Source organism: Lepisosteus platostomus, chromosome 2, assembly GCF_059453375.1.
Source record: "Lepisosteus platostomus isolate fLepPlt1 chromosome 2, fLepPlt1.hap1, whole genome shotgun sequence".
Taxonomy (NCBI): domain Eukaryota; kingdom Metazoa; phylum Chordata; class Actinopteri; order Semionotiformes; family Lepisosteidae; genus Lepisosteus; species Lepisosteus platostomus.
Genome location: NC_142612.1, coordinates 76241987 through 76261206, shown reverse-complemented (window position 1 = coordinate 76261206; position 19220 = coordinate 76241987). Strand labels below are relative to the sequence as shown.

Here is a 19220-nt window from a genome sequence, read left to right as displayed (position 1 = left end):
AGACCGCTTCATGAAACCGTATACAGCCTGGAATGTTTTAGCAAGTAATTATCATTTTTATTTGAAAAAAAAAAAAACCCCCCAACAAATACCCCGTGATTTCAAGTACATCCATGTCCTTGAAAGCAAACCTCAGTGCGGCTGGTGTGATTCGGGTTTCCCATTAATAGTCTTATCAAGGGGAGTGTGTGTGTGTGAGGGTGGGTTCTGGAGACGAGAGCCCAGTGCGACCTCACACAACAGGTTTGACTGCACGCAGGGGCGCTTCGTATACCAGAGACGGAAAGGTCAAGGGTTCGAGGGTTGGATCTGCCTTTGTCACACCTGCCCACTGGTATGGCGTCGGCTTTCGCTGTGAAAAGGGAAACAGGAGGCTGCTGCTGCCGTGTGGGTGACGCGGAGCTGTCCTCGCTGATGAGTAAGGGCTGTGTCTTGCACGACTCATCATTGACTGGGAGAGAACACGACACGCACACCGCACCGCGTTAACCCACATCCACACAGTCCTTGGGCGGAGAGTAAAATTAGAACAATCATGGAGGGGGACGAGGGGGGGGGGAGGAGGAAACAAACACGTGTGTCTAGCTGAATCAAAAAAAAAAGAGAGAGAAGGCCAACGTGTTTTCTTTCTCCCACCCGTAGGCTTCCTCGCTGTAATTGCAGAAACGCTCCCTCTGGGTCCGCCTGCGCGTCTGCCTCACGCGCCGCGGCGCATGCTCAGGCGGCGGCGCGCGCGGGGAGCGATCCGGGGCTCCAGCGGGCTCCAGCGGGCTCCCCCCCCACGCCGGGCGCGCGGGCTGCCGCTGGGGGACTCGCGTGCCCGGCGGGCCGGGTCAGGCTGGGGGGGGACGTCAGACCCGGTTCCCCCGCGCGCTCTCTCGCTCTCTCTCCCGCCCCGCGCTCTGCGTAACCCGAACGCGGTTCCCACGGCAACGGGCAACGCTGACTGGTCTGTGCGGAAGAGGAGAGAGAGAGAAGCGCAGATTGATTTCTTGTCGCAGCTCGGCCTCTGACTTGCCCCCTCCCTCGACAAAAAATCATAATAAGGGTAGGTAATGACCTTTTTAAAATGCAAGGAAATGTCGAGCTAAAATACGGGCGACCGCTGATGCTTAGGTCTCCAAACACCGGCTCATGACCAGCGGGATGTAGGACTTAATTTAATATTTAAAGTTTTGGAGGCAGCCATCAGTTGGCGAACGCGGAGAGGTGAGGACAAATGACTCACTTTCCTTCACCCGGCTAGTCTCTGGATTACTAATATTTTTCACAAGCGTGGCTAATGGCAATGACAGTGCGTGACCTCCTCGTTGTGGGAAAAACCGTGCATCTTCCTGAGGGGTAGGTGCGCTGTTTTATAAAGCATCTAGACAAAACAAGAGATTCGTAACCCCTGTATGATATGACGGTAGGAAATAGATCAAATACAAAATAATTCTATGTAGTAAACAGATAAATATGAAAAGAATGGAAGAGCCGGTATACACACTCCCTACTACGATGTTAATTTTGACCTCCTTATTATCAAATACTCCGATTCTCTTCAGTTTGAATCGGAGATTACAATCGTGCTCCGCAAAGGGCGTATGCATTCCAGATTTCACGACACGTTTACAATGTCTGGTACCGTTTTCTCTGCATTCCCAACACACAGCTTGTGAAGATATAGAGGCTGCACACGTCACACTACCCTTACCAGCCCCAGATCCCAAATTCGTTCTGTCATATTGAGGTTGGGTCATATTGAGGTTGTGTGTGTGTTTGTTTTTACAGCGATAATAGAAACAGCCTCACATCTCCCCTAGCCACATTTCCCTGCTAGGATTACACAGACTTCCAATCTAAAAACAGTGTGGCCCTTTGACGCGAGCCCAGTTTTTCTTAAAATAGCTGGGAGCCAGTGGTCCGTGCAGGCCTGGGCCTCTGTAAGCCCATCCCCCCAAAAAAACATTTTAATGACCTGATGGGTTTTTGTCAGGTTTTACAAAAACCTGTTTTATTGAAAGTCGTGGGTTCATCCGTATTTAATCCGGACCTCTAAAGTATGAGGATCCGTGGTGCCGTTAATGATTTCCTGCACAACAGGAGCAGAATGAAGCAGGATAATCAGAAACCCTTCAGGTCGTCATTCAGCCCCTTCATCATTTCCTTTGACTGTCACGTGACTGCAGCAGGCAGAATGTGTTCAGAGGTGCTGGCTGGGCTTTCTGAGCACCGATGCCCTGTCTTGTTGTATTGTGGTCATGTTTTCAGCATTTCATGCTAAATCTCTTCACAGCAAAACAATCCTTCTGGTTTCGTGTTGAAAATAAAGCTTTAGTTTTCGCACATGCCGGTGGACACAACTGGAAATCGTGTGGAAGTACAGTACATCTAAAACTGAGAGCAAGCGGCGCCTTTTCATGCAGAAGGTTGTGAGAGCGTGGAACAAACCACCCAGCCGTGTTGCTGAAGCTGATGCCATGTCTTGTTTGACAACTTGTTTGTTCCCCTACCATCTGGCAGAAGGTTCCGGTCACTCCAGTCGCACACAACTAGGCTCCAAAATAGCTTCTTCCCCAGAGCTGTCAAGTTGGTGACGCCCCCGCTCCCTTCCACCATATTATGATCTCTCCTAACGTCTTCCTGTACCCACAACCACTGTACTCCTACTCCACTACACACACATGTAAGCCGAAATTGTACTGTCCCCTCGATAGCCCAGTAAAACTGTACCAGTCATAATAATATTTAATATTTATTAATTAACCATACTATTTTTAACCATACTATTTTTGCACTGTTCCAAGAATTACCTTGCACTGTTTTTGTCCTGTTATATTTTCTCTGTTTGCGGAATTTTGCACAGTTTTGATTACTTGAAACATGTTATTTATGTTATGTTATTACATGTTACTCTTATCGCTATTGTGTTACTGTCTATTGTCTTATCTTCTGTCCTATTTATATACTGCACCTGAGTGACTAATGAGAAACACTTTTCATTATACTATGCACCTGTGTAAGTTTAATGACAATAAAGCTGAATTGAATGTCTTCCTTCAGGAAGCAGCTGGATGAGATCCTTGCATCAGTGAACTCCTAACTCCCAAACCAGCCAGATGGGTCAAATGGCTTCCTGTCATTTGTAACCATTCTTGCATTCTTATGCTATAGACCAAAAGGATTACTTTAAGTTGACAGTGCAAAATTGATTGTATCTCATTATACAATCACTTGTGAAAGGTGTAGTACATGTGAAACATGCAGGGTAAGGATATTTTGTTAACCAGGCCATTTAGAATCCAAGAAATGTGTTTTGCAATTTTAATGGATTATACAGTGTTTGTGTTTGTTTTTTAGAAGGAGGAAGACATGGAGAGACACACACCAGTTTACCCCTTACCACTGGAAATTCAACAGGTAAATTATTAATTAAAATTGTGTTCTGTGATCTCCTACTTCTCTGTGACCCCTCAGAATCCAAATATTCTGTACACGAAGAAACCTGTGACACCCAGCCTGGTTTCCAGCCATAAAACTAGCTTTAATACAGGCCATTAGTAGCTGAAAATACAGAGTAAATCTTCTCTTGTTTACTGAGCCTTACCCCCTCCTCCCCCCAAAATATAGTGGGATTGACCACTTTCCTATTGTGTTTGTGTTTGCGCCGCTTGTGCCTGTTCCTGTTTCTTATATCGGTCTCCTTATATTACCATCACTCTGTAGATCTCACTGTCTCTTCTGTCGAGCTACATTATTGAAATATCAGCGAGTCAGCATTAAATAAAAACCTCCACTCTTGATAGGACATACTTCAGCCACAGAGGCAAAAGTCTGAACATTATGCTCAGTCACAAACAGCAGACAAAAGCAGGTTTTCTGAACAGCAGTCCTGTAGTAGGGAGATACAGAGATACACCGTCTCTGTGTTCCAACTAAGTGAGCTTATATATTATTCTGCTAGATTAGAAACCCGCTGCCCAGCTCCTAGATAGCTGAATTCCTTCAGCTTTAATGCAATCCTAGAATAGTGACAGAGTAGAGACCTGGAAAAATATTAATTGGTAAACATGTATAAAAATAATGGGTCTAATGAAGTCATCCACAGTTCATATTTAACTAAATTCAAAAGACAGTGTAGCTCTTCAGGCCCAGGGCTAAATACCCTTTGTTCCAGTTATTGAAAAAAATATATATTTTCTTGGACCACTGCAAATCTACAATATTAGGAATTAAGGGGATTTGATTTGAGATTGGTTTTAGTATAATAACAAAATGCTACCCTTCTTCCTCTCACAGCATTGCTGATGGCTTTAAGGAGAACCCGTGGTTGCTTATAATTTATATTTTATAAGAACGTGGGTGGATATCTCTTGATCCCTAGCAGGAATTAAGCACTAATCTGACTGAGCACTGTGGACAAAGCAGTTGAGTGGAGATCTCGTTTCCTTTCCACACAGCTATGTAAATAATGGATTATGAAAACCAAATGGAGCACAATTTGCCTTATGAGACCAGTGGAATAATGGCGATGCACGAGTTTGTAACCTTTGCTATAACATTTTTAGTCCTTAACCCTTAGCAGGCACCTAGCTCACTGTCAGTCTGCAGGGATTCTACACTCAGCTATAGATCCAACAAATTAAAATGGAGTAAAGCTTTTAATTTTGTCATTAAAATAGCCATATTCACCATGCTAAACAGATGAGTAGCTTAAAACAGAATGCCTGTATGCCTGTTACGTTAAATTAAGCTGTTTCATGTTGGGGTGCTCTAGCAGACAAGGTCCAAAGTGGAATGAAAGGTCGCTGAAGAGGACTAGACAGTCTTTTTACCAATATAAAATAGGAAATAATCGGGAAGGAGATTCAGCTGGCAATTGTATTACCCCCCATCGCTAAATCCGTGAAGCAGTAAGAAGTTTTCTAACATGTGACACGCAGAGCCAAGAGCCCCAGATGAGCGTAATCACAGCATTTGGCTTATGGTTTGCTGAGCACAACAGGGGGTCCTTATCTCTTTAAAAATCTAGAGCGCTCCAGTCACGAATTCCACATGCGAAAAATTAATTTAGGAGACCGCAGATCTTTTCCCTTTGAATCGCGACTGAAATATTTTTCGTGCTTGGCCACGCTTCAGTTATGCTTTACCAGCAGTAATGCTGAGTGTACAAGCGAGCAGGCAGTTGTATGGCAAGAGCAGGGAAGTGGCTTTCGCTTTAAATTCAGATAATTGAACTAAAGAGACTGTTTTGGAAAATAGCTGATAAATGCTTCTGGCGGCTCAAACACCTCTGCAGTATTTGAAGAGCTGCTCCTTGAAATCTTTAACTGGGTTTGAATAAGGATGGGGGATAGGGAGAGGGATGTGTGTGATTATACAGTAGCAGTGACCCCTTCTGACACTGTATTTAAAGTGTTATAGGTTCAGTACATGTGGCTGTGCTAGGTGCTTATGATGTTAACTCTGGAATACGTGCTGATTCTTAAATGAGTGTGAAAATACAACATATATTCTCTAGCCATGTCTTTGTTGTTTTTTCCTCTTTTCTAAAAGCAACTTTAAACGTTCGAAGTCTCCTCAAGTCTTGTGTCGGCCATATTTGGTGATTTAGATGGCAAAGACTCTGTGCTTAGGAGTTACGTAACAATCTAAAAATACCCCCTTTTAGAAATTCAGCCTTTCAAAGATCAATTTAATTGCAAGTATATCAACAAAAGAATGGCACCCCTTCATTTTCACATATTAAAGTTACTTCTTCCGGAAAAAGCGAAGGGATTAGAAGAGACCAAAATACTTATTGGCTGGTAGCTGGAGGTTGCTAAAGGTTTATCCTACTGTTTAAAAAAATAATTCCTGTTATGATAGTTATGAATACCATATTTATTTACATTTGGTCCTTAGTATTTCTTATAGCTAGTTTATATGAGTGAAAAAAGCATCATTTCCATAGTGTCTAGCAGGGTTATGCAGCATTTTTATACATTTTAGAAATCATATGAGCAGACGTTTAAAACCGGGAAAAAAACAGAAGGCTAAGGCATGACAGGGTAAGTGCACTATGTGTATCTTAGGTACTTTTTCTCAAAATTTTCTTGTTTGAACGTTCAGAGTTTTGTTCTAGTTGTGGAGATCCTTGCTCAGCATGTCAGCAGGCAGTTGCAGACTCAGGTTAAATGTCCCCTTGAACTTTCCCCTCAAGCGCTCCCTGAACTAGAAGTGTGTCACAAATGACGTGGAAATCGTTATCGTTGTCAAGGGGAACCGTGTTCATATTTAATCCCTAAGGTGCTTGGTATCAGAGTGGATTCATGCAACCAGGAGCAGGTTCTTGTCCGCACACAGTAGAGGGTCACACTTGACTGTGGAGGGCCGGGCAGTTCCCCGGGGGTGAGGTGCGAGTGGAGGAGAGATGCACAGTGATTTCACATCCTCCCCTGGAACCACTCGCTTCACTGGTGACTGGCAGGCTCAAGCAGGAGCTAGTGGTAAAGGAGCCCGAGGTCATCCCAGGCCGCCTTCCTTTCTCATCTACCTGGAAGACAGATCTTCTTTGTTTCATGTAAGAGTATCATTATCGTTAAATGCTTCACATCGGCTTACCTAAATATTTGTGGCGATTGTTTTCGTGCACTAGAAAATTTACCCTCGGTACTCTAGCACATCTATTAGTTCAAAGTGGCTCCGCTCTCTCGTTCAAAAATCACTTATTTCAGTGAATGAATCGGAAGGTTAAAAGGCTGGGAGAATTCCCACTCCCTCCTTCAGTTATGCAGCTCGGAACATCTGTTGACTCTTTACAGCTATGAAGGGAAATTACAAACATTACCTGCGTTTCCAGTGACTAAATAATACATATTTGCAGCTGCACTTAAACTTAACCACCTTTCGGAATCCCCTTTCCTTCTCGACGCTGGTTGAACTTGGTTGGGTTACCTTTCCCTCGTGTTGAAAGTGTAAACGCAAATGCAAGGAGAAGTAATACAGTCGACTCTGACTGCAATTGTTGTTGAAAAAAGAAAGTTTGGTTCTAAATGTGTTGAGCTCTTTCTTTTTCTTCTTTTTGTTTGTGACAGCCTAACATGGTAGGAGGATATAATGATTAAGAGCTAAATTAAAACCATTACACATAAGATTTGAAATGTTGGAATCCCTGAAATAATTTTGCCAGTTCCTCCCACACACAAAGGAAGGAGAGTGCCGTGGTTGTTAAAGTGTTGTTAAAGGCATAGTGGTTCAAAACAGTCCTCAAATCTGACTGTGCATTTCACTTTACAGCGTTAGAACCATTTTTACCACGACTGGAAAGACATGCCTTTAACCTGTTTATAAAGATCATCGCTACTGCAAAGGTGTGACAAGGTGGAGTAATAGGTGTGAGCTCTGGACTCCTGACAGGAGGGTCTCAGGCTCAAATCCCTGGCTGGGACACAGCTGCTGCATGCCTGACCCAGATTGCTCCTGCCAGCCCAGCTGCGTCGATGGGTTAGCAAGACTCGTGTGGACTGATAGAATGAGTGATCGTTATCTCTGCAAGTCGCTCTGAATTAAAGCATCAGCCAAGACAACAACAAAAATGTTTCATCTGTGGGAGAACAAAAATAGACTCTAAAAAATGCAGACTTCTACACCTTCTACATTTTATTTTAAATGTACCAGGTTTCAAAGCTCAGCCAATAAAGGCATGTGTTTGGCATGAATTTCATTAGCTGACTGCGACCTGGTTCACTTGCTGAAGGGTCTGAGGGACTCCTAGTGTGAAACATGGCAAATGGCTCTGTTTCTGAACAGAAACAGCCTCTCACCCTCTTTTATGAATACGAGTCAGGTTGATTAACATGCTGGTCCAAAATGTTAGGATTTCAAGACAGGCAGGTCTGGATTTTTAGCTTTTGGTAGTGTGGAGTTTACTGAGTTGTAGAGAGGAAACGTTGCGATGGCCTAATTTACTTAGGGGACCAAAAAAGTTTCGAATTGCAATATTAATATGCAGTGCTTGGCATTCATCTCACTAAAAGCTTGCTCTGTTCCATTTGTTGGCACCCTGTCCCCTGGATCCCATTCATTTCTGTTTCATTTCCGTATTGATTTTTAGATGGATCATAACGAGACCGTCTGTAAGTACTGCGGCGTCAGCTACCTGATCCATCACGAGTTCCAGCTGATGGAGGAAAAAGTGAAAGCGATGGAGGCGGAGCTGGAATTCTACCGGGGCAGCGTGGAGCGGGAGAAGAGGCTGCAGCAGGAGCTGCGGGGGGCAGGCGCTCACCTGGAGCGGCTGAAGACCGAGCAGCAGCAGCAGTCTGAGAGGTTGGGATGTGCCCCTGCTCGGCACAGAGCCAGTTAACAGACGTAGCCTGCGTCCGGGGAGCGTTCCCTCCTTTTCTTTTCCGCAGACAGGTTGCATCTCAGGGTTAGTTGTTTTCAGGTGTGATGTTTCAGTTTCTTAAATTAAAAAACAAATCTAGAGTGCAGCCTCGGGGCGTGTCTTAACTTTTCAGTTTTTTTTTCCCTCTTGTCAGCTCCCAGAGCACCATTAGCTTATACGAACTGTGTTGAACTTGCTAACGGAGAAGCAGCGCACATAAGGGATGCGCCACTTACCAAATGTTCGTTTTTCAGTTTGTGCTAAAAACTGCTGTAGATGACAGAAATGATGAGAAATATGTTATATAATACATGCTGAACATTAAAAGAAGCTCACAATTGTATGCATTCTTCGTAGAAACTAAAAATATACAGATATAATCAGTATTTCGATATAATGAGTTTCGTGTCATTTTGTATAAAAGATGTTTCATGACAGACTGTGATATATTCAAGTGATATGGTTACATAATCCTTAAATTGCCTTCTAAGTGAGAGAGTTGATTGGGCACAGATGATGGGGTGACTCAACCTGTTAATTATCGAGGTGATTGAAAATGAAGGATAGAAACAATGAACGGTCCGATGCCCCGTTTATCACACCACTTTAATGCTATTTGTATGTTGGAGGCTGGACACAGGCAGCTGTTTGTAACCTGACGAGGTTCGACAGCGAATGCGGGCTGTAAATGATAGATCACAGTCTGGGAGACTACTGAGTCACAACACTTTGCCAAGATCTGTGGGGAAGTCCAAGTGGGGTGGTGTGTGCAGGAGTCACTTGTCTCTAAAGAACTCTACTTGTCAGCCCATCTGCACGATTCAGGTCCTGGGACATGAGGCGATAACATTCCAGGACGACAAAGCACATTCTCAAGCTGCCCGTATAACAGTGGCCTCTGTTGCAAGACTATGACATTTATGTTGCTGATGCCCTGCTCTTCTCCCAACTTGACTACTTAGTGATCGGAGCCTGTTGAATAGGCATGTGCATGCCCAGCTTTTATGAGAGGAGTGGGACAGAATCCCACAAGACACCACCTGTAACCTGGTACAAAGCAGGTGGCAGCCACAAAGCTTACTGGCCTGTGACTTTTACTGGAGACACCAGCATGTGGTTACGTTGATGACAAGTGTTAATCAGAAAAATGCATTTACTGATTTCATGTCTGCTCAATAAAATGTCAGTGATCCTGCTGCAAAAATGACTGATATCTTTGTGAAATTGTCAATGTTATAAGTGGTTTCTTTTGATTTTCAGAATATAAATATCCTGTTGCTTAGTTATTTAGTTTAAGCAAGCTTAGTTGCTTAGAATATTTTCACTAGCTAGCATTTAGTTAGAACAGAATAGTTCGCATCTACAGTAGATGTGAACTATTCTGTATTGTGCTTCTTTTTAGTGTACAACATTGAAAAAAGAAATATAAAGCTAAGAGATTAGACAACCACTTAAAAAAACATCTGCATGAAAATGAGCATCTCCAGGGACAGGAGTCGTGCCTGGAAAAAAAGTCTTCTGTTCCTTTTCCGTTGTGGGAAACTCTTTGGTATCTGTTGTTCTCAATCCTTTGTTCTGGCAGACAGGGAGCTGTGAATGCGTTTTTTTCCAATAATCCGCTGCACCCACACATCAAGTCACATGACTGAGTGCTCCAAGGGATTTTGTAAACATAAGCTCTCAACACTAAGCATGAACCTTTTTGGAGTGAAGCATAGTATGCCTAAAATTATCACGTACGCAAGCAAGCAGACAATTTCATTTGTGCAGGCAAATTTAAACAGATTATGTTGAAAATATCTTTGGTTTCTCCACATTGTGTAGGCTTGTTAAATATAAAGTGTTACCAAAAATAATTGTAGAGCAGTGGTGTTAAGATCGTTAGAAGTTTAATTTTATTCTTCTTCTTAATGAGGACAATCTGTCTCTTGAAAAGTATTTACAGTTTTATCAATCTGTGCCACTGTTTGTTCGAAGACTAAGGTTTTGATTGTAGCATACCATTGCTACTGAATTAACTTAAAAGGACCGTTTCTAACTCTAGGTGTTAATATAATGCAGAGGTAAGGCCTGTATATTTATTGGAACACTGCATTATATATTGTAGCGCATGTTATGTCATCTCAGACTATAGCTTTTTGTTTCAGTCAAAATTAACTGTAGTGCAGTGAAACTATTGTTGATGTAAAAAAATGCTTTAAATTTGGCATCAGTGGCCCCCAAATCCACTGAATCCAAATAATGCTATTCACTTGCACAGTATCAACTTTTTTGTAGCTGCACATGCTTAACCATCCCACCAAGTGGGATTCATCAAAAAATGAAACCTGCTGCAACTATATATATATATCTGAAATAGCACCCTTTTCAAATTATGAAGGGAACTGTCACCTGTAAAGATCAAACTTCCACCATGCACTCAGTGACAATGAGCCATGACATTATCATTCATGTCTCTAAATCTAATTCCAAAGTATAATTTGGAATTTACTGCATTCCCTCTATATTATTATATGTTTGCAGGATAAAGGAGTTCATGAAAGACCAAATGCGAAACACATGGAACATGATAGGTTTCAAGTTGCTCCTTTTTTCAAGTCAGAAACTAGCATGCAATAAAAAATAATTACAGTATTAGAAACAACAAAATTCTTAAAACCAATGTAAGTACAAAATGTCTTATTTAATCCCCTGTATTCAGAATAAAAATAAAGTCCTTTAAAAGGGGCTTACGCAAACAGTGTTTCAACAGGATTTACATCGGCTTTGGCCATGCTTTGCAAGTTTCAAATTAATTACGGCTGAGAAAAAAAAATCATAAAGAAACCAAATAAGGTTCTTGGTGGTGTTGGCATCTCAAGATAAGATCTTTAGATTTCTCATCTGTAGGTTTCAGCTTTCAGTGACAATCATAGGAGAGTCAAAGCAACAGGAAGCTGATGAGAAGATGCTGTGGTGGTTTTTTTATGTCCCCTATCTGTTCACACAAACTGGTGGGAAAGTCTTTCTCAGCTGCAGTGCTGCTGCTGTAGTTGCCATCTAAGTGAAAAAATGAACACAGATCAAAGAGGATGCTTTCAAGTAGAAAGGAAACGATGTGTTGTCAGATTTCAATACACGCCAGCCGTGCAGCTGCAGAAATTTTAGGAAGTGGGAGATGCACAGTGTCTCAGTTTTATCTGAGCCACAAGGGTTGTCTTGGTTCTGCATAGGAATATTTATATTTAAATAGTACTTGTGACTGTGATGATGAGCATTGACTCATTAGAGCTTTTACCATTCTGAAGCTTTACCACTGTAAATCTACCTTGCAAATGTCATCTTCTAGGTTTCCATGTTTATATCATGCATTCGCCATTCTTTTCCAAGTTTTAAATCTGATTTTCATGTGCCTTACGGCACTTTCCACTTCTTTAACTGTGCTGTGTCTCAGCAAACTTCCATATGTGTAAGAAGCTTCTCTACAAGGCAGTTGTGCCACTGTGATCTTGTTTTCGAATCTTTTGCAGCTTTCAGTACTGAATTCATACCAGATTAGGCTGTGGTGTGGTATTCTCGGTTTTAATTTTCTAGTTGCATTTCCACTCCATAAAATAAAGAAGCGTGTCGCCTTATCAAAAAGACATGTACAGGATGACATCTGTGGGGGAGCTTGCAAATATGTTGTGTTGCAGAGTTTAAATTACACTGTCTTCATGCATCTGTCATTAAACCTGCTTGTAAAAGTCTGGCTTTGTAAAGAACAATGACACCAGCCCTTTCTACCCAATGAAAAAAGAGTTGGTTGGATATTTAGTGGACCAGCTCTAGAGAAACAGGCTTTCACTGTGCTCCCTTTCCTAGACTTTCCTAGCTCTAATGAATTTAAGATGATAGGGATGTTGATAGATCTCAGAGTTACAAGCTATGTTAAGACTCGGCCTGGTCACCACTGGGATGGGAGACCTATAAGGACTTTGCTGCTGTAGATGGTGTCAGTGGACGAATAAGTGGTAGTCTTCCCTCTGGGTAAGAATTTCCAAACCAGTCCACCATTGTGATGACTGGGGATACTGTGCTATAGGAAATTCTATCCTTCTGATATCCCACGGCACTGCTCATAAGACTAGAGGTGGTATGGATCTGTCTTACAGGGCTGCTGGCACATAATGGTTGCCACATGCTACCCAGTAGGACCACACTTCAGTGGTGGAGGATGTGGAATCACTTCTATACAGTATGTCAAGTCCTTTGGGGTGGTAAGCACTTTATAAGTGCAACTAGTTATTAGTATTGAAAAAATCTCATGCCCCATGACTGCATTACCTTAACTGCATAGTAAATGAAGGAAAGGCCTTCTTGAACTACAATTACTTGAATAGTATTCTTTTTCTTCACATAGGTTTTCAACATCTTTTTTAATTTGTTTCTGCAGTGAGCCACATGTCACATGGTGAGAGTGCGCTTTTTCTCACATTGTAAAGCAAGGGAGTTGCTGCACATGGTTTTTCACATCATGATGTTATGAATTGGCAGTCGTTCAGCTGGAATTGCTGTGCTGGGGTGTTGTTTTTTTGTTTTGTTATTTTATGTCTTAATTGTTCCTGGCTTGAAGCTTGCTCATTATTGCTCTTAATGTAGACCAAAAACAGCAGTGTCACTGATTAATTTCCAACATGTTAGCTGATGGAAAATGAAGGAAGACCTGCATTCCGGATGGTGTTGTTGATGCGTTATAAGAACAGTCTCAGCCAGTGATTTGGATTCCAGGTTTTGTCTGATTTGCGCCTCTGTCTGTGAAGTCATTTGCATATTAACTAACGGAAATCTCATTTTGTGAACATGTAAGAACATAAGAAAGTTGCAGACAAGAGGAGGCTGTGCACTACATTTTGTGGTAGATTATTAACTAAGTGAATCTAACAGGTCATATAGGCATTTTTTTAAAGAGGCCCAAGATTAGGCCTTAACCAAAAGGAAGTTTCCTTTTTTCTGTCTTAAACCAATTCCCCTGGGTTTCCCTATCTATACCCTCTTTTTATCTTTCCATATATGTCAGTCCCCTGAGATCAGGCATCATACTTTAAACTTCCTAATTCTATAATATCCTTTTTTTGGTGTTGTAACTAAAGCTAAACACAAAGACCCAAATCCCTTTCATGAGTAGCTTCCTGCAGCTTGGAGTCGCCCATGTGATGTGTACAGTGGGTGTTAATTCTTCCTGTGTGGGTCGCTTTGCCCTTATCAACTTCATTTTCCAAGTGTCTGCCAATCCGTGATTTTGTCTAAGACTTTGTGATTCTTGGCTTTTGTTTCTTTTTGCCACCCTCCCTATTACTGTATCTTATGCACGTCTGCTAAATGTATCAAAATATGAATCGAGGATGTAGATTCTTTTACTCTGCCTCTTCCAGCCCTGTTATAGATTGTGAAGTAAGACTGATTGCCCTATAGTTAAGTGGTTCAGTTTTGTTTTCTTTTTTTATGAATTGGGGTTACATTTGCAGTTCTCTAATTGTGGGTACTTCTTCCATTCCAAGTGAGCGTTTAAATGATTTAGTTAGGGGTCTGCGAGCACCACCCTTTAGTTTAACTGTGACGGGGAAAGAAATGCGGTTTAATGTGAATTTATATAGAAACATAACAAAAATGTGTTGTTTTTTATATCTTGGTGGCAGTGGATTTTCAGATAAAGAGAATGTGAATTCTTAAAAGAACTTTATTGTAAATTACTGTAATATGGTGTACAAATACACAGACATGGCCTCTTGCCCTGTGATGCAGTACAGGTCTGTGATCTTGAGAATCAAGACTTGTGTTTGGTTTACACAGACTGTATGCAGTAAACATGGATACATTAATATTTGAGATATTTTCTTATATACAGTAGATTCCTGGCTTTACTTGAAACCATTCATTGTTTTGTTTGAAAGAGTACTTTCTTCCTTACATTGTAATATGAAAGAGCTGAAATTGTTGAGATACTTTGGGACGCTTTCTATCGAGAAATACTGAATATTATGATATTCGTGGCAAAAGACAAATTTTCTTTATTTTAACCAGGTAAAAAATAAGGAATATGGCAGACTTTGGATTCTAAAAAATATTTAAGAAATTAAAATGACAGAATTGTTTTTAAAAATTAGATTTTCACATTGCCTTTGTGAATAAATATTTAGTTTACATAAAAATAATTAAGTAATAAGATATTTGTTACTGTTTGTTCTTTGTTGTTTTAAACAGCTACAGCGCTATAGAAATAAATCTGATTGGTCCCTGCCACAAAAAAGAAAAATGTGATTGGTTGAGCTGATCAGTGCTTCTGATTAGGAACAGTCTATCATGTGTTTCTCATAAGTGTTTGTAACAGTCTTCCTTTTCCTCCATTGTTTTAAGACAAGCATGTACAGTATGTTAGTTACACTTAGTCTTTAAAATATGTTAATATATGTGAACTTGTAGAGTTTCATCCTTAAGTTTTTTAAAACTAGTCAGTGAAAAAAGTTTCAAGGAAAAATGTGCATTTAGTAGTTCTGCTGCTGCATTGAGCGTTCCATTGTTGTGCTGTTCTGCCCAGGTCTGGATCATGCTGAAACTTGACAGGGTGAGGGAAGTGTTCCACACTTTGCTTGCAACACATTTGAATGCTTGTTCAGCACTGCTCCTGAAAAGGAAGTAATTACTTTTTACAGGGATTATTTTGGTCTCCGTGTGTTACCTCTAGCAACCATGCAAACAGTATTTTATATTAATATATGTGTGTAAATAATCAGAGCTGGATTGTCAGTCATTTGTTCATATTTTGTTAACTACATTGGGCCAGCTTCTTGCACGGGAGTGTGCAGTATTGTATTTGGTATTAGGTAGCACACACTGTATCTTACACAATAATGGCCAGGCTACGGGCAGGCAAAGTGTTTTATCATCCCCGATGTGCTTGCAGTCATTTTTCATTTCCGTTTCCAAGGATTTCTAGTACACCTGTATGTCCTGAACCTACATTTTAAAATCTGATAATCAATTTCCTTTTTTTTCCTTGCATTTTCGGGCAACTCCTGCAGTATTGCCTTGAAAGGAACTTGGAACAAGGATGAAGAGAAAATAAGCGTTTGTGCGTTGAGTTTTGCTGACTTTAGCTGATCTGAAACCTCATCCAAGTCCCTTGCTGGAAATCAGAATGTTGGGTGAAATTTTGGGGAATTGACTTAAACATTCCAGTTATAAGGGGAAAATCATAAAATGGCAATCATTTCATTGTCAGTTTTTTTCTAAAGGGCTCTGTACAAGTAATGCTATGGGAAGTGATTAGAATATATTGCTAAAGGTGCTTCTAGGTTAGTTCCAGATGAGACTGGAATACTAAACAGTCCTTCAAGAACTAACACATTTACTTTGCCACACATTCAATGCAATTGTTAAATATCTATGTCTTTTAGTTTTATCTTAATAGAGTGAAGTTTAAGGATGAAATTATCTCTGAAACTCCATGTTACATTTCCAAAGCAGCTTATTAAAGGGAACTGTAAGCATAGCTGTTTTCAAATGGTTAGTTTTTAAATGTTTCTTATTAGTGAGAATACATAGTGGGAGAACTTTTGACTATTTTAACTAGTCAAATTTGTTCTGTTTTTGGCATTATTTGTGTTTTCAATTCATTAGAAAAATGCCACTGCAAATCATTTCTTTGGCTTAGAAAAACAGGGCTCGTGTGTACAAATACTGACAATTTCATGAAAACATTTTATTTTAAAAAGCTCATGAATAGTGAATGTTCAGAAAACAAATAGTTGGTCTCATAAGTACAGCAGAAACTTAGAAAAATATTAGAGAAATTTTGATTACAGTCACGCTGTGCAATAGCATGCTCAACATCAAGAAAAAATATGTTTAAATAATAATGGTGCAAAATGCATTTTTCTTGGAATGTATGTGACTGGTTAACAGATAAAATACCACACAATAGAAACCTGTGAAGAACAACGCTAGCAGTGTCTAGCAATTAAGGAGCAAATAGGAGTTTGCATTTGAATTCATTTGAATAAACATGACTGTCTCCCCTTTATGTATTTATTTTATTTGTTTGGTTTCCAGGAGTGATGCCATAACAGTGAGCACAATCATCTCATACACAAAGCATAAAGAACAATCCGCACTTAGCAGCTTCTCATTTGGGAAATAGCTTTTGTTCACACAAATGTCTGTTTCTGTTCTGTTCACGTGTTTTCTGCAGGAGAGTGAGAAAATAACGTTTGCAACTCTAAACTATATTTATCCTTTTTAAAAAGTGACAATTATACTGATCATCTTCTTTCTTGTGTCACAGTATTATTTCAAACATCATGTACTACAATATGATGTATTGGAAGATCCAGTGTAAATGTCTGTTTCTAGTTCTGAAGATTAAAAACAGTCCTGTTTTTTGCCACTCTTCACTATGATGCTGAAAAAAGACATTACCCACAACGATAATTCACATGGACCTTGTCAAAAACTCGCCAAAATGAAGTCTGAAGTTTCATCAATAATTTATTGGAGTCTGTTGATGAAATGCTTCATTTTGCTTACAGTAGAGACAGAAACACTTGAAAAAAATTGTGTATGTGGGGAAGAAATAAAGACTCACGCAGGGAAAAAAAAAAGAGTCTGTCGTATAATTTAATGATCTGACCGAGATGTTTCTCATTTTAGGTTTTCTAACAAATTTGCAGTGCATACCACAATTAAGAATAATGGATGCTTTACATGCCTCCAGATACCTGCAGTGCAATATCTTGTCTGTTGTCGTTTTGGCCTGTTAAAAAATTGAAAGTATTTATTTTAGCTGCTGGAGTGAATGCGACTGTAATTGTCTATAATTCAAACCAGATTCATGTTACCTTGTTTTTCTTCAGAGTGGGGTAGAAATATTAACATCCAACACAAAAGTTCCTCCCAGCAACTGATTTGCCACTTTTAGGGACAGATGGCAAGCAGTGAGAGGCCAAGTGGAAAATATCAAGCATTTGTACAAGTGAATAGTGTTGTGTAGCATTAAGGCAATTGGTACTTTCCTTTTAATGATACAGTAGTTAACAAAGAGAGAAATACTGTGTTATTTTTCTTTGTTAGAATGTGAGATTTATTTAATGTGTATATTTCTATATTCTTAATTTCAATTTGAGACTTTTTTTCTGGGGACAAGAAACATTAATTATATGTTGCAAAGAGGGCATTGATATTTGCTACAGATTTCCACACGTGCAGAATTATGTCTGTTTTGTTTCAGTTTGATTTGCTGGTTACTAGAAGGATCAGTTTATATAATTGTGGCAAAATAATACTCTTCTAATTATTTAGTCATTTGGTCATTTAAATATATTAGATAAATGTCATGCTGGCCATCTCTTCATGGTAAGTACCCTCCCAGCACCCAGAAAGAAAAACCAGAGCCTTTTGTTTAAATTATTCCACCAAATACAAAAAAAAACTGGCATCAAAACCTAGTTTGTAATTAGGAATTGTGTAGTAGGAGGACTTTTTTAATGTTTTTGTTTACGGGGTGCAGTAAGAATACAGGAGAATATTAATATAGAAAATACAAAAAAGTTATCAATTAAAAGTTATCGTTTTAAAGTGATCAATTTTAGTTTTAAACCCCTGTGTGGTGTAAGAAATTGTAGATATAGTTGTAAACTTACATGCTAGAGATGTGGTTGATAAAAATTGTGGTTAACTTAATTTAGTCGTTGATGACTTTTTTTAACTTGATTTTTAACTTAGTTTTAAATCACTGGCTCATACTGTCTGCAAGCACAACCAGCTACTGAGTGTGATCCGGTGTCAAGCAGAGTTTTCAGATTCTGGTGAGGCTGACAAGGCCTCAGTCAGGTCTAATATGGTTTCACTGCAATCTGTGTACATACTGTTTCTAACAAACATACAGTAGTTACCTTGAACCATAGTTACATTGTGCTGTTATATAGATGCTAACCTGCATGAGAAAAAGGCTTAGAATAGGTGGAAAGGTAGGAAAGTATTGTTTTTACTATGTGCTATATTTATAAAAACCTTACCTGCTGGTTTTGATTTTGTGTTCAGAAAGTACATACACAGTGATCATCTTCTCTGTCACTTTACTCTCCATAAAAAACAATAATCCAGTACATTAACATACTGAAGTCATTTAGCTGCAGATTTATAATATACTATACAAGTATATTATTGTATGCAACGTTCACATCTAAGCATTAGCTTTTTAATGCCCTGCAATTAGCATAGACATTATTCAGTTGGAATAGTAAAAGGATGGTGAGATTTTTTTCCCATATTGCTATTTGGATGTGTGTGCTAGTGTCAAAACCTCACTTAAAGTACAGTAAGGACAATTTCTGTAACACCCCCAAAATGTTTAGCATCCCTCATATGATTAAATACAATACAAGCTGTCTCGTGTATAATAAATGCTACAGTGCAGAGTACAAGAGCAACGGTTTTCAGCCCTGCTCTAGTTTCTCTGCACTGCACTTGTCTGCTGTGAGTAATAATATTGACAGTGACCAGACCAGTGTCTGCCACTGACCACAATGCTTGCCTGTGCCATGGCTCTTGCTGGCAAGCAAGTCTTTTCTTCCTGCTGTGAACGCCTTTGAACATAAGTTGTGAATAATTTGTTTTTTTGATTAGTGTTCCTACAACACAAACGGTGGGTCATGTTTTATAAATCAATGGTGGCAAAAGGCTTTAACTTCCTGTGTATGTTTTTTTGGTTTTGTTTTTAAGCCATAAATGTTCCATCTCATTGTCTTAGAAATAATAACTATGGAAAACACATTATGAACCAAAATAAACGCAAGCATTAGTATGAAACAATACAACGTATGAAACGTCACAAATTACCAGAGTATGACATTTT

At 39.8% G+C, this 19220-nt stretch overlaps 1 protein-coding gene across 5 annotated transcripts in view; it reads left to right on the top strand.

The window, feature by feature from the left end:
* The first annotated feature begins 213 nt into the window (after positions 1-213).
* lekr1 (Leucine-, glutamate- and lysine-rich protein 1) overlaps positions 214-19220 on the top strand; it is a 48915-nt gene continuing 29908 nt past the window's right edge. Inside the window, exons 1-3 of one of the 5 annotated variants that reach the window (XM_088618829.1) lie at positions 214-418; positions 3343-3402; positions 8078-8292. In XM_088618829.1, coding sequence (XP_088474955.1) covers positions 3355-3402; positions 8078-8292 — 263 coding nt within the window. In that variant the 5' untranslated portion in view covers positions 214-418; positions 3343-3354. Of the gene's footprint in view, positions 419-553; positions 1049-3322; positions 3403-5973; positions 6033-8077; positions 8396-19220 lie in introns of those variants that run through there. The other 4 variants (XM_088618820.1, XM_088618811.1, XM_088618834.1 and 1 more) reach the window with 4 other exon arrangements.